The 15,647-nt window shown below is 44.5% G+C and overlaps 1 protein-coding gene and 1 pseudogene across 7 annotated transcripts in view; one reads left to right on the plus strand and one right to left on the minus strand.

Annotated features, from left to right (window-relative positions):
• The window catches only part of FYN (FYN proto-oncogene, Src family tyrosine kinase), a 201,851-nt gene that overhangs the window by 53,430 nt on the left and 132,774 nt on the right, over window positions 1-15,647 (minus strand). For 6 of the 7 annotated variants that reach the window (XM_036024581.1, XM_036024579.1, XM_036024580.1 and 3 more), the window contains 2 exons: window positions 9,030-9,287; window positions 5,732-5,828 (listed from right to left, as the gene is read on the minus strand). In XM_036024581.1, coding sequence (XP_035880474.1) covers window positions 5,732-5,828; window positions 9,030-9,276 — 344 coding nt within the window. In that variant the 5' untranslated portion in view covers window positions 9,277-9,287. Of the gene's footprint in view, window positions 1-5,731; window positions 5,829-9,029; window positions 9,288-14,935; window positions 14,955-15,647 lie in introns of those variants that run through there. The other variant, XM_036024582.1, reaches the window with a different exon arrangement.
• Window positions 3,099-4,200, plus strand: LOC118500308 (annotated as a pseudogene).

Here is a 15,647-nt window from a genome sequence, read left to right on the forward strand (position 1 = left end):
GTAGACTCCAACTATCAGCTCATTCTAAAGCCAGGAATTCATGGTTTTCTACCCAGTGTAAGAGCTAGGTCATCATCAACTGGGTGGAATCTATCCTGTATTTCTTCCCTGCCGCATCCCTCTGCCTTTCAGGTTCAAATCACAAAATTAAAACCGTCAACACTGTAACAGTTTCTGTTGGTGTCATTTCTATGTCCTCCAAAAGAAATACATGCAGCTGTAAGAATATCATTTGAGAACATATGTGGAAGTTAATTTTTTTTAAAAACATTTCATGTGTTTAAAGAAATAGCTTTGGAGACATTGTCTTTAATATGGTGACAATGTTTAGTGCTCTGAAGTTCCACTAGATGGAGACATTTCATCATAAAAAACAATACCTATCATTTCAGGGCCTTCCCTTTTCTTCCCCCACACCCCATGCCCACCTGAAAAATGCTCCAAAATAGTGATGAAAAAAATTAAGTGCTTGCAGAACAGGCTTATTTTTTAATGCAAGACAACCTTCTACAAGTTAGTTCTAATTTATTTAAATTAAGGAAAAAAGTATAGTATCAATTTTGGGGCACAGGTAATGCCATTGGGGCAGGAAGCCAATATGTTTTGCTGCAGGCTGGGACAAGTCCAGGCTTATTCAGGTTACCTGTTATTAGTCAAGTAATTTCCATAGAAAATCCAGCATAAACTATCTTATTTTGGTCTGGGTACCTGAAGAGTTTAGTATAAAGTAGACTCAAACTATCAGCTCATTCTAAAGCCAGGAATTCATGGTTTTCTCTTCAGTGACTCCATTAATTTCATAGGGGTTTTCAGTTATTCATGAGAAAGATAAAAACCTTTTCTCTTTTTCTAGGCCATCGAGGGTCACTTTCTTTATCAAAGGAGATATGAGGTGTCAAGGACACGGTTCGTCAGGTAGTATGTTTCATACGTTGTGCCCAGAGAGGCGGGCACGGACACCAGAAGCGTAATTCACCTACAGATTAACAATACACTCTTTACAGATCATTCATCTTGATTTAGGAAAACAGGATCTCTACCATACTACCTTTTATTTCTTCACTTGAGTTATTGTGAGTGATTACCATTATTAGAGGGACATTTATTTAGACTGTTCTTACAGTTCAGATATCTCATTAATTTAAGAGTTGGTGAGATTTTCTCTAACTGTGATCTTACTCTGATTCAAATATATGATTTAAGCTCTGGCTGTGAATAGGTTTTAAGTTTCATAACAGCTTCCCTTGTCCTTCTAATTTAAAAACACTAAAACAGCCCAGTTCCAATCCCTGAAATTGCTCAAAGGGCTTGAGGTGCCAGGAACTGGGAGCCCTGATGGGCCAGCAAGTGGCATTTGCAAACAAAAGTCAGCTGAGAAGCAGTTTTATTATAAATGTTAGATTCTTCCTAAGCCTGACACCACCCGTCTTGCTCCCCAAGAGCGTAAATGTTTAGATGGGGCTCTAAACCAGGACTACTTGTGAAAAGAACTTGAAAGGAGTCACTACTCTAGGCAACGGCCACTATTTCACTCTGTTTATTAAATTTTGAAGAGTTGCTGTGTTTCTAGGTGGTATATCATTCCTCATGAAATGGGGAAATAGGGAATGAAACAGATGAATTTAAATATTTTGCAAAACGGGTTCAAGTGTAATAATGTCCAAACATTATCACTGCTGAATGCTCACAGCAGGTCAGCGAAGGGCCCCCACCCCCAGGCTGGGCGGTGGTGCCCTCAGCTCTGGGCACACCTACACGTGCACGTCACGTGGCTCGGGCTGCACTTTCAGACACAAAAGCCAGCCCTGTGGCCTCCCATTTCTGCCTCCTGTCAGGGAAAGGCGTGGGAGGACACACACTGGGGGGTGTGGCAGCTGCCCCAGAGAGACAGAGCCCTGTCCCCCCCTCTTTCAGCTGAGGGGGCCGGGAGAGGAGGGGGCAGGACGGAGACGCGTGCCATCTGGTGCTGTGTGGCTGCTTTGTTTTTCCTGCATCGTTTTGTCTTCCCTGTTATTACCCTTGATTTCAGGATATTGTATTTGTTAAAAAGAAAAAGCTTATTTTTCCCCCCATAACCTTAATAAAGGGCATTTACATGGCATGTAGGATGAGGAATTCCTCTGGCAAGAAGAAAGAATATTAAAGGGGGGAAACTTTGTAATATTTTCTTCTAAGAGAATAGGGTCAGAGGCTCAAAGCCTTCTATAAACATCAAAAGCCATGCATGCAAATAATGAAATATAGATTGAGATAGATGAGACCTTCTTTGTATGTTTCTCTAAAATTTCAATTGGATGCCATTATAGAGTCTATCCATATTAACAAAGGAAGTGGTCGCGCCTTTGACTTTGGCAAGGACTGGCTTTGCAAGTGCCCTACAACCTGGTGCATAACCCCATTTGCACATGGAGAAAACCTACAGAAGATCTGGGTATGGTACTTCCTACCGCTCCTTAGTTCTTACCTTTCAGAAGCTGGTTGAAAGCTCTAACGAGCCTTGGCACTGAGAGACTATTACATGAAATGGGGAGGGAAAGTGCAGTGTATTTCAGAATTCGAAGTCAGCAGACTCGAATAAGAAGCATTCATCAAAGAATCAAACTAACCATAAGGTATTGGAAATCAGAAGAGATCAAAGTCAAATCTCTTCCTCCCCCAGCTCCCAGCTGACCTTTCATCTTTCTATGACTCGAGTGGCTCGGTCCCCTCTGATGGGAATCTCTGGGCCTTCCCAAGACAAAACCTGACACTGTACTTAGGATGCATCCCCATGTGCCACCCTTGGCTCTGCCACTTTCTAGCTCCTCTATGCACCTGGGCAGCTTCTGAACCTGAGCCTCTGGCTCCTCATGTGACACCCAATGACTGTGAGACACACCTTAGACAGTTGCTATGAAGAATAACGAGCCCTGGCTGGTGTTGCTCAGTGGACTGAGTGCCGGCCTGCGAACTAAAGGGTCGCTGGTTCGATTCCCAGTCAGGGCACATGCCTGGATTGCGGGCCAGGTCCCTAGTAAGGGGTGCTCCAGAGGCAACCACACATTGATGTTTCTCTCCTTCTTTTTCTCCCTTCCTTCTCCTCTCTAAAAATAAATAAAATCTTTTTAAAAAAAGGGAATAAATGAGACACTTGCAATTTAGCACATGGCTGGCACATAGGAGCCTTTAATGAATGGCAACTGTTTACTGTTTTTAAGAAAATGCATAGGGCTTTTTGCCTCCACAGGATGTGGAGAGAGTGGCTGGGACAGAGAGAGTACCCTGGTCCCCCCCACTTCCCACGAGGACCTCTGTGTGCTGCAATGCTGGGCGCACCATGATGGACCAGGTGGAACTGTGCGGCAGCACTGTGCAGCAGCCTGGGGACGAGCTGCAAGAGGAAATTCAGGAGTCTGTGCTGCGAGATGCACAGTGGACTTTTGAATCAGCTGTGCAAGAGAATGTGAGCATTAACAGGCAAGCATGGCAAGCAGCTTCAGATAATTGTTTTACAGATTCTAGTATCAGAGAACTTGAAGATCAGTTTGATGAAATCATAGTAGATTTAGCCACAAAAATGTAAGCAGTATCCTAGAAAGATCCTGGAATATGTCACAAGAACCATAAAAGCAAAACAAGAAATTCTGGAGCAGTACCACCCTGTTGTATACCCACTGGACCTAAAGTATGACCCCGATTCAGCCTCTCATGTAGAATATTTGAAATGCAGAGGAGAAACAGTAGCTAAGGAGATCGGTGAAGCCATGAAGGCAAATAATCAGGGAGGACGATTCCTGGCAATGTGAAGAGAATTTACCAAAGCAGGTGGTTGGGAGAGAGTGTGGTGTACTGAAGGACCACCAGGTAAGTCTCTACATATGGGTCTTGTCTAAAAGAGACTTGCTACACGTGAACCTGAGAGATGGGCAGGTCAACGCTTGAGAACTTTGCACTTGGAAGTGCTGGTGAGAGCTATTACCTTCCACAGAGGAGAGGAAAGGAAGAAGAAATCCACTGAATCCATTCTCATCCTATGACAACTGAAGACATGTCTGTACAATAACTTGTACATGAATGTTTCTAGCAGCAACCCAAATGTCTATCAACCGGGGAATGAAGAAATAAAATGTGATATATCCAGTTAAAAAAATTCCTGTGGCTGTAGGAGGAGGCTACCTGGGGGACAGGTAATGTTCTTCTTGATCCGGGTGCTGGTTGCAAAGGCATGCAAAGGCTGCAAAGGCTGGTTGAACGTTCAGTCTGTGAGAATTTGGCAAACTATACACTTTTTAAAAATTGTGGTAAATTATGTGTAACATAAAACTTATTTTAAGCATTTTCAAGTGTATAGCTAAGTGGCATTAAGCACATTTTATTGTGGGGCAACTGCTACCATGTACACTCTCGATATGTGCACTTTTCTGCATGCATGTAAATAAAAAGTAAAAAAAAAAACAACCCCCACCCATATCTCTCTTAATAATGACAATGATAATAATTAAAAAAACCCAGAACCCCTGCCACCTACTACTAGCTCCTGACTACAGGCAGGTTACTACATCGAGGTGATTTGTGATACCCAGCAGTCATAGCACTCTCATGGGAGAAATTCAGTTCTGTGGGTTGAAAGGTGGCACAATGTCAGTGTTTGGTTCTGAGCGATGGTGGCGTCCCAGGGAAGCGGTGGGCTTTCCAAAGAGGCAGTTTTCGGGGTCCGAGGAGTTCCCTGTTACAATGACCACACTTCCCTCCTGTGACCTGTTGGTGTGAGCAGGGCCGCCTAGCTCCCGCCCTCACGCTCTTTGGAAAGCCAAGGGCCAGGTGATCAGGTCCTTCTGCCATCATGAGATTCAGTTTGCTCAGGGAGCAGAGGACGGAGCAACCAGACCCAGAGGCACAGGAGAACTTCCTCAGGCGGACCTCAGCTCCCAAGCAGCACTCTTTCGCAACCACTGGGGAGCGCTCATGAGGAAAAGAAGGAAAGAAGGCTTGCCAGTATGGGACACTGCCATTTTCTTTAGTGCCTGGATTTTTCTGGAGGGCCTTAACCAGGCAGAAGCAATATTTAAAGACTACAGGGAAACCTGACCTACATTTACTCTTCCTAATGGAGGTATTAAATGTAGTATTTGAAGAGTGAGTGATTCTCATCCTTGAAATTTCCCCATGGCCTGTTTAACTGTTGTTCCTGCCAGCCACATCACATTTAAAATGCATGCATTGTAGTCACTCATGAGTGGGTGAAAGCATTTCTCCTTCTATCTCACAAAGATTTCAGTCACTTGCAAATTTTCGTTATGGGGTAACGCCTCCACAGGCTTTACCAAATTGGAATGTTTAGCAGTTTTGAAAACAGAAGGAACTTGTTGCTAGCCTTAAGTGAGGGCTTAGCCACAGCAACATCTGAAATGTGAAGAACACCACCAGGCAAAGGGAAGATAATGCGGTTAGCAAGGCCTTGTGCCAATCATATGAAAATGTAGATTTGCAGAGAGTGGTGCTGGTGCTTTGACAACCTTTAAGCCAAAGGCAAAACCAAAACCATAAACTTGGCCACTGTGGTACCCTCCAAAAAACCCCCTGTCATAAAATACTGCACTGGTTCACCATTGGTGTGGATTAATGAGTTGAACAAGGCGTTTCAACTCATTGCAGCATTTCAGGTATCTGAAAAGGCGGACTGGCAACAAGAATTCCCCCCCACCCCCATCTTGAAAGGCATGAATGCTTCCCTCTCCCTCTCCAAACTTACGAGCTGTTCAATATTTGAAATTTCTCTCCTTTGTGAAAACTCAGGTCATCTTCCGTCCGTGCTTCATAATCATACAGGGCCACAAACAGGGTCACTCCTGACAAAATGAATAAAAACGGGAAAGATATTACACAAGAAGAAATTAATTCCAAGAAAGTTAAATCCTCACTAAAACCTCATTCTCAAAAGCTAAAGCTAATCAGCACAGATAACATGATGCTGCCTTGTAATGAATGTGTGAAACCAGAGTCACAGGGCTGGATTCACGCCTTTGTCTTTGACCTGGCTAAAATCTGGAACGGAAGGACTTTCCTCTGTACACTTATGAATGAATCCTTGGGAAGAGACAGATGTTAATATCATGTCCACACTGAAGGGGCAGCAGCAGCGGAATAGCTCAGATCTGCAGAGCTCTGCAGCAATCACAGATACCCTGCGTCTGACACTCAGGAGCCCACAGAGGGTTCTGGGTAAAATATCACTCTTTCCCCTGGCAGAAGAGCAGTGTAGAATGTGGTAGGAAATTCCTGCAGCCCGGGGGGCTGAGGACGCCCTCTCTGTAAATGTCCACCTTACAGGATATCTTGCCCTTTGCATTTGCAATTGCTTTGCGACTCCCTCTCTCTCACTCTATTTCTACCTTGCAGTCACCTATTCTCACGATGACCTGCAGTACTCGCTCTTCCTCATACCTATCCTATCTCTTCTCATCTGGCTGACTCCCCACACGGGCCCTTCCTGCTTTGCAGAGGGTTGCTATTAACAGCACAAAATGTCCAGTGTCCCATTTGGCCTAGGACTTCCTCCAGGTAGTAGGTACACTTCTGAGACAGCCTCCATGGTTCCCACCTCCTGGTACTCAGGCCCTGGTGCAATCCCCCTTCTTTGCGTGTGGGCCAGCCTACTGACTTCCTTCTAACCAAAGGAACATGGCAAAGGTGATGGGATGTCCCTTAAGTGATTGGGCTTCAAATGATGGTAACTTCTGCCTTCCTAGCAGACTCAAATACTTTCATGAAGCAAACTGCCATGCTGGAGGGGCCCACATGACGAAGAACTGTGGGTGCCCTGTGGCCAACAGCCAGCGAGGAACTTAATCCTGGCAACGCCATGAGCATGGTAGCAGACAGCCAACACACCTTGATTGTAGCCTGTGAGAGAGTCTGTGTAGGTAGTTCCAAGGGAACAGACGTGCCCGTGGGACTGTTCAAGAACCAGAGACGGAGGTAGGGCTTGTCTCTGTACTCCATCCCAAGTGGGACCTCCCACAGGAAAGCTAGCACTCAGAAGGTCTGGCCCTGCAAAGCAGGGCTCATTTGGCAACTGTCCTCCTTTGTTTAGATTTCTTTAGAAGTTTAGAAAAGAGACTGGCTAAAACAAAAAAGTAGGAACCTGTAAAGTCCTGCCTAGTCTTTATTCTCATTAGCACTCTATTAACAGATTCCTTTCATTACATAATTTAAAAACAAAGCCAAGCTGTGGTGTGTGGAAGACAAGGCACAGGGCGGACACTTCCACTCTCTCCCTGCATCAGCCCGCAGATGCTCACTGGGTATTTTTATTTTCTAGAAAGGGCAGGGAGAATGGTAGGAGGTCACAGGGAGACACAGACACTGTACCTACCTGTAAAGCACTGAAAGGAGTGATGCAGAGAAAGACATACATTTATAATAAAGCCAGATAACACAAGGCAAGAAGATCTGCCAGTGTTAGGGGCACTGTGTTTTATTTTTTAAATTTACAAGGGGCTAGATGGCCTCTCATACTAAGATTGTCCCTGATTACAGTATAGACCCACATGTTCAAGGCAAGTAGTTTATAACACTCTCTAGTGACTTTATGAGTGACACCTGCAGACACAGGCATTAATATCCAGCACTGATGAATGAATGAGCAAGGTCAATGCCTGTGTCAGCAGAATTCCGAGTCTGCCTGGCAAAGCACTCAGTAGGCACAGGGAGTGTATACTGGGTGCAGTGTCGGCTCTCTTTGTTCTCCTGCATCCTCAGGAGATGTCCCTAGACAGCCTGACAGACCCTTTCCTTCCATCTTCCACTCCAGGTGCCTTCCAGGAAGGCAGGAAGGATAGATACAGTAAGTGTACCTAGCATTCATTCACCCATGCAAGGCTTGCTTTAAAGAGAAAGCTACATTCACCATAACAAGGACATAATGCCCACAGCTCTGGGTCACGTACTCTGGTTGTAAGTACACTGCCCTGGTGTGTGCAGTGGGAAGAAAACCCCTGGTAGTGTCTCAGCAGTGCCAGGTCCCGGGTAAAAGGAACAATGGGCTCTTGCATAAGATATTGGCTCCCAGATAAGCTGAGAGCACAATGGCTTATGTATATTTCCTTAAGCTTTTGTAATAAACAAAACAATTTTGGAACAAATTATGTCAAATATCTAGTTACCATGATTCACATACTGGGAGCAGATTTGGAAGACTAAGGATGCATGAGATAACTTGCAAATGTTTCAGAAAACATTATGTCTGTGAATATACGCCAGATATTTTCCAAAGCATTAGCTAAGTCAGCAAATGCACATGAAGTGACACATGGCCCATAGTGGGAAAGAGAAGGAGACTTAAAAAAAAAAAAAGAAAAAGGTCCCTTAAGGATACAGAAGATTCCATTTTAAAATACAAAAGATACATGAAAATACTTGAAGGCTGATACATCAGTCATATGGAAGATAATGGGAAGGTCAGAGAGAATCAAAGATGATGAATGGCCAAAAATAATGCTGCTAAATGACCCCACTAGCGGGGCAGTGACAGGCTCGCTGAAGATTAGGAATATGAGGGAGAAGGGGCTACCCTTAGCTTTTAACCAGGGAAGAGCAGTGCATTAATATATGGAAACCTCAAAACATACACTCTCAGATTCAGACCACGAGCTTCTGATTCAAGAGCTCTGCCATGGGGCTCAGGCGTCTGCATTTGGAAAGCTGCCCCAGTTACTGGGAGCCAGCAAGCTGGGGTTGAGAGCCCCGGCCTCAAGTGCGTCTGCAGAGTCATATCCCGTCATAGCCCATGCAGAGCTCTCACGGAGCAGCAATGTGGGGTCCCCACATCACTGTCACCAGTATTTTGATGTGCATATGAAGCTCTGGCTTTTTGTTTTTACAGCCTTTGGTAAAATATATCATAGGTGGAAAATGATGAAACACTTTAAATATTCAGTCCTTAGTCAAAATGAGCTGGAGCACAAATGTTCAATTGCCAAAAAAATGAAGAGTAGCGGTAGCTGCTTCCTCCCCACCTTGGCCCTCTGTCCCCGCTGGGGCTTGCTTACCTGTCCCTCCTCTCGTACGCAAGGTCCCAGTATGAGACGAAGAGTTCACACCCCCAAAGACGGTGAGCCCTTGGCCTCCCGCTGCATGGAAGTTGTTGTAGTTCGGGATGGAGGTCACGCCGAAGCTGGGATAGTGCTGAGGAGTGGGGTCTGTGCCATAGCGGTACCCGGAGCTCTGGTTCAGGCTGCCATCCCTCTCCTCTGTCAGTTTTGTTGCTTCTTTATCCTTACATTGCACACAGCCCATTATCTAAATTCCTGCCAAAAACATAAAGGAGGTACGTAAACTTGGATGCTTCTTAGTTGCCCCGGTTGATTGACTATTTATTTCAAAGGGCTCATTCTTGAGGCTTGCCCTTGGATATTTCAGGCCTGTGAGGGACGTGAGAAAAAGCAGTGGCTAGCACTGATGGTGAGAAGCAAGCTCAGTGCCCCTACCTTGACAACCTCATTTTTCCCCATATGCTCTGAGCAATGGAATTGACACAGAACTGATGTTCACCACACAGCAATTTTTCTCAAATGAGGTCTACACCCCTTAAAATTCTGTGATATTATACACCTGCCTGAAGAGAGCCCAATAATACACATTATATTTTTCTTCAGTCATCTCAAAAAAAGTATGCTCTAGAAAATAAGTCCATACAATATTGGAATAAAAACCTCCATTACAGCAAAGGAAATTTAAAGAAGAGGGTAGAGGTGTGTTGGAAAAGCCAGAATACAGCCCCTAAATGACACGCTGTACTTCCTCACTCATGGGTACCCACTTTTCAGGGCTCACTTGGTAAAATTTAAGCCATAAGATAATGATAAGGCCCCTGTCCAGGTATCTCAGATGGTTAGAGTGTCGTCCTGATACACACCAAGGTTGAGGATTCAATCCCTGGTCAGGGCACATACAAGAATCAACCAGTGAAAGCATCAATAAGTGGAACAACAACAAAAAAATCAATGTCTCTCTCTCTCTTCCTTCCTCTCTTTAAAATTAATAAATAAAAAGAAAAAGGATAGTGCTATGTTTTTATTTTTTATTTTTGTTGTTGTTCAAGTACAGTCGTCTCCATTTTCCCGCCACCACTTTCCCCTGCCCCACCGACCTGCATCTCCCACCCTCAATCCTGATATATATCCAAATGAAGAAATAGTTGCTGGATGAAGAATTAAATTGGCAGAAACTAAGAGGTCGAAGTGTTTTTGCAGGATGTCATGACAGACCACTGTAACAAAATCACTGAAAGCTGCTACTCAACTTTTTACATTTCCATTAGCTTTTGACATCTTTCATTTAAAAAAAAAATCATTCCCATGTTCTAGAGGTAGTAGTGGATTAAAAATTTGAGTCCTTGCCACCCCATCCTTCTCGAAACCTACTTGTCCTGAGCTCCTTATTTCAGTAAATGGAGCCACTTATGACCCAGTTGCTCAAGTCAGAACCCTGAGAAGCATTATTATTTGGTTACTTGTTTCTTTCTTGTTTAGTTCTCACACTTCATGTCTCACACTCTACTATGCAAACACGCTGAACTTCTCAGTTCCTCAGTGGTTCCATTTTTGTCATTCTCCTTCTGGCCTTGAATATTCTCTCCCTCTCCTCTTTGATACGCAACACCCCTCATGTCCTGATTGAGACACTGCTTCCTCTGCAAAGCCTTCTCTGATTCTCCACTCTCCCCCAGGCTGGGGCGGTGCCCTTCTTCAGTGCTCCCCTGTGTCTTGATTTCCTTCATATTGGCGCCTATTGCAACATATTACAAAACATGGCTTATCCACTTGTTTCACTGCCCAATCAACTGTGAGTTCCAGGAGAGTAAGGCCTTGTCCATTTTTGTCATAGTTATATTGTCAGTGCCTGGCACATAGTAGGTGCTCAATAAAGAGTAATCAAATGAGAGAAAATTCTCTAGCCCACTGTGTTTCTCTTTCAGCCTTTCTTTCTCTTTGTGTCAAGACCAACCCTTCTTCCCGTGACTTTTGTCAAGTTTGCTCTGTACTTTTGAATCTATTGGTGTGTATGACAAAGGAAGATGATTCAGAAATGCAAGGTAAGTTGGTTAAATGACCCCTCTGTAGACGGCAATACCCTCTTCAAACTGACAGCGGGGAGGCAGAACATGCAATGGATGTCCCTAGCAAAACTCTGAGAAGTGGTCCCTTGGGGACAAAGAACCAAATAAGAAACACATGACATCATATGTAATTACATGTATTCACTGGGGAGGGCACAGCTTGTACAGGATGGGAAAGGACTTGCGGCGGTGAAGGAGAATGAAAAAACCTGTTTTTCCTATAGTACCTTGCAAACCAAAGTGGGGAGTGCCACATCAGGTATGGAGACTCTCGGGGCGCACTGTTCTGGGCACCGATTTTCTGCTGGACGGGGTCATGGAAGCAGTATCAGACTGTTCTCAAGTCCTCTCCCATTACACAGCTCAATAAATACTTATTGAATTGAATGTCAGTTCCCGAGAATAGAAATATTTGGAAATGAGCCGCCTACTGCTTGAGCTGAGATCACCAAATCTGGAACACATTTGCTCATAAATCATTTGAGATTAATTTACAATATACTGTGTCCAACATGCTCTCTAACTTACGGTAAATGAATATGATTTTAACAAGTTTCCAACAGGAAATGCAAACTATTTCCAAGGCGTAATTTACTGAAGAGATTTCATCATTTGTTGCTGGTGTTGCTTCATAAGACTGAAAAATGTCTTGCTCACTTTATATTAACTCTTTCATGGTGGAAAGTTATTTAACTCTAAGCTTCTACAAAGGACAGGCAGAAGGCACTTTTTGTCCCAGGTGCTTTTTCAGGGATTTCACTCATATGCTGTATTTAGAGGACGTGAGACCTGAGTCACAGAATAACATCATTTACGCCAGTGGGTCTCAGCCAGAACTGATTTTGCTCCCCTCACCATGGGCCATATTAGGCAATGCCCCAAACGTTTTGGGAGATGACCCAAAACGGAGACGTTTTGGGTCATCTCCCTCCGGGAAAGAGGTACCAGTGCCACCTGGCGGGGTGAGGCAAGGATGCCACTCCACATCCCACAAAGAGCAGGACCACCTCCAACAACACGGGACGCCTGGGCTCTAAATGTTAATAGTGTTGAGGTCAAGAAATCCTGATTTATGAAGAGGGGAGAATTTCTATCTATATCTTTGAAACAGTGTAACAGCTATTTCATATATATATATATATATATATATATATATATATGATTAGCATTCAATCTAGAATGCCTTCCTCAGGAAAACAGGCATGCTAGGTAAAAGGAGGCAATTTAAAAAACGACAGGGAATGCTCTGTATTTTTCTCTAGAAGTTTATCCCCACGATAGAGAAAAGAATCTAAAATCAATTAGAACTCTTACTATAAACTACTCTTTGAACTCCAACAGAACAAACTCTATACAGAACACTGCTGAAAATAGGATCCTAAATCTGATCAAATTAGGAAAAAAAACCCCAATCTTTCAAAACATACTAGAAACAGTATTACCACTGTAATAAATGAATAACAGCTTACATGTAACACTATGAAATAATGGAAGGAAATAAATAGTAAGCTGCTTGAAGACAGGAATTGTTTTTTGTTTTATAATTATATCCCCAGTGTTCAGAACAGTGCCTGGCATGCAGTAGGGGGCTCAATAAATATTTGTTAAATGTTTAAATGCCAAAAAAAAAAAAACAATGAGAGAATTGGAGAAAACAACTCTTTTTTATAAAGGGACAGCTCTGTTACCACTTCATGCAGCTGGAATTTCGCGTAAGGAAGGTTTCTGCACAGATCTTGCTTATTCTTTTCCTTTCTCTGACAAACATGAAGAAACCAAAATAAATCGGTAAATGCAGGCTCAAGCCATTAAAAGTTAATCACAATGAAAATATTTGTTTAAGAACTTGTGGTCTTCTTCCTCCCACTTGGGGTGGTCTGACTAACTGTTTCCTGACGGAAGAGTCAGAAGATGCTGTATGAGTTGTACTCAATGTGACTTCAGGCTCCTTGCCACATGGCAGATTTGGTAGCATTTGAGTTAAAATAAAAACATTCTTTATTATGTGACGTTTTGTGGTGGGGCTTTTATGGACAACGCTGTAGGTCCATCATGAGCATATAATGAATGCACTAATATACTTGTGCAAGATCTGTGGGGCACTGAGAAGCTCTGAATAATGCCATTTGAAAGTGGGGCACCAGAGTTACTGTGATCAATAAATCATACACCGTGAACTCATGACCAGTGTATAGAAAAACTGATGGGTAAGCACTTCGATCAACAGGATCCTGGGCCTGTGGTGAAGGTGTCTAGATTACTGCTGTGAAGCTCCTCATTTGCCAGTCCTGCAAACTGAGGGGCTCTGTTTCTGTAACGCATGCAAAACCTGGTTTACTTACGGATTTAGCTTGCTGGATCTTCTCATATGTGCCAACAGCATTATGCAACTCCAGGAAGAGTTGCCAAAGAGAGACTCTAAGGATGGCCACACCCTGCTCCTGTGAACATGGCAGATGTCATCAATTAATCAGAGCACTTTCTGGCACTGTGCCATGCACAGCCCCGCCTTCACATGGCCCTCGAGTGGCTGGCTGACGCTGACACACAGGGTCAACTTTCTCTGCTGCTCCTGGCAGAGGCTGCTGTTCCATAGTGAGTCTGGTGGAGTGTACATTCCCTCCACTGGTGCTGCAGACCATGGTCTGGTCCGCTGGATGGCCATTAAACACAAATATGTCCACGTTGTCTCACATGCCAATCAGTTAAGCACTGCCTGTATGCTCCGGTTATAATGTTGCAGGGCTTTTGAGAAGATCTCAGGTGTGTATGAGAGCTAGGTACCAAAATGGAAAAAGGTCACTGGCAGTCTTCTGCAAAGCAAATTGCTTTCTCTTAAGTCACATAAATTTGCAGGCAGAGGGGAGTATGGCAGGAGGAGGAAAGGAGAAACTGACAACAAATACCTTTAACCTCAGCGGTCTAAGCACTTTCATCTGAGAAGCCAGCCTAGGTGCTGTGGAGAAGTGACAGCCCTTAGGCATAAGTCACCATCCTTGCTCCCGACAGCCCAGACTTCGGAGAGTGACAGGAAAGCTGCATTGACCTGAACTCCCATGTGGTGTGTTTCCTGGTGCGATCATTCCCTATTCCTTTGGCTCACAGGTGGCAAACACAAGGCCCTCAGACTGAATCCAGCCCTTCACCTTGTTTTATCTGGCCTGGTACCTTGTTTCTACCCAGTGGCAGCACCGAGCTCCAACTGTTTAGCGCTGTCGCTTAACTATTAAGGAGCAGTCACATTTATACAGTCCTAAAATGACATCTGGCCCTTTGAAGGCAACCGCAAGGCTGATGTGGCCCCCGGTGAAAATGAGTTTGACATCCCAGCTTTAGCTGGTCTCCACTCTATCTGGGCAGGTATCAAAATAAAGTAAAAGGACAAAGAAGGGAACACAGAAGCCAAACACAAGCAACTGAGGTGGGGACAGCTGGAAAAGAACTTAAAGCTGAACTACAGATCTACTACATTGTTCCATCCGGTTCTCTGGAAGGAAAGCAAACGGCTTAACAAGCAAACACCCCATTTCAGTCAACAGTAGCAACACGAGGCGAGAGGACAGTAAAATATGGCACAGACACATCAGAAATGACTTCTAGATAGAAGATTCATGGGGAGGGGGCAAGGGGGGGATGGACTTAATCCTTGCAAAACTGAAAACACCCACAAGAACCGACCTGAGGTGTTCTGCTACATCCTCAGTGGAGAAAACAAATCGCTTACAGCCCAGGGGAGGCTGGCCTGAGTTTTCCCCATGCTGCTGCAGGAAGCAGGGCATTTAGGACAGATGAGTGCCACGTAGGTAGCAATGACAGCTGGGCCACAGAACGTGTCACCCAAATTTCCTAAAACTTTCAATCCTTTACAGCGCTTTTCAGTACTCTGTGTAGGATACCAGGTCCTGACACCCCACAGGGAGTGCAGACAATGCCATTTTCCGGGGACAGTCAGGACAGAGGGGCCTGAGATGACTGGGGAGGCTGGAAAGAAAGCAGGACCCTGCTGTCTCACTAAATTTTCAGGACAACACTAACATAGAAGTATTCTTATTTCCTTCACTTTGCAGTGGAAGAACAGAGAGGTTTGGGAATTTGTCCACAGCTAAGTCAGGGGTAGATTTGGGATTTGATGCGAAATAGATTAGTTCCATGGTCAGCACACGAAGCCTCTAGTATAGACTGGAGTTGCCTTCTCCCCATGGAACCCAGGCCAGTCCAAGCAAGGGTGTGGGTGCAAGCGTAGGAGGAGTGCAGGGGGAGAGCTGGGGGGATGGTCCCCCAGTTCTATAGAACCCAACTTCATGTGCATGGCTGACGAAGGCCCTGATTTTGAGTACTGGGCTTCACTCTCACATGTTCACACCCCACCCCCTGGGACTAGCTCTGTAGAGGTGCTGGGACCGTGCCAGGTGTGGTGAGTCACCAGCTTCCTTGATGCAGCTGGGTACCTTAATGAAAGTTTGAGCTGGAGACAGTAAAGCAGCCCTTGGTTTCCTGATATTTCCTAGACGTGGCAGAATACTTATATATATGATGAAGGAGTCAGCAT

Source organism: Phyllostomus discolor, chromosome 4 (assembly GCF_004126475.2).
Source record: "Phyllostomus discolor isolate MPI-MPIP mPhyDis1 chromosome 4, mPhyDis1.pri.v3, whole genome shotgun sequence".
Classification (NCBI taxonomy): domain Eukaryota; kingdom Metazoa; phylum Chordata; class Mammalia; order Chiroptera; family Phyllostomidae; genus Phyllostomus; species Phyllostomus discolor.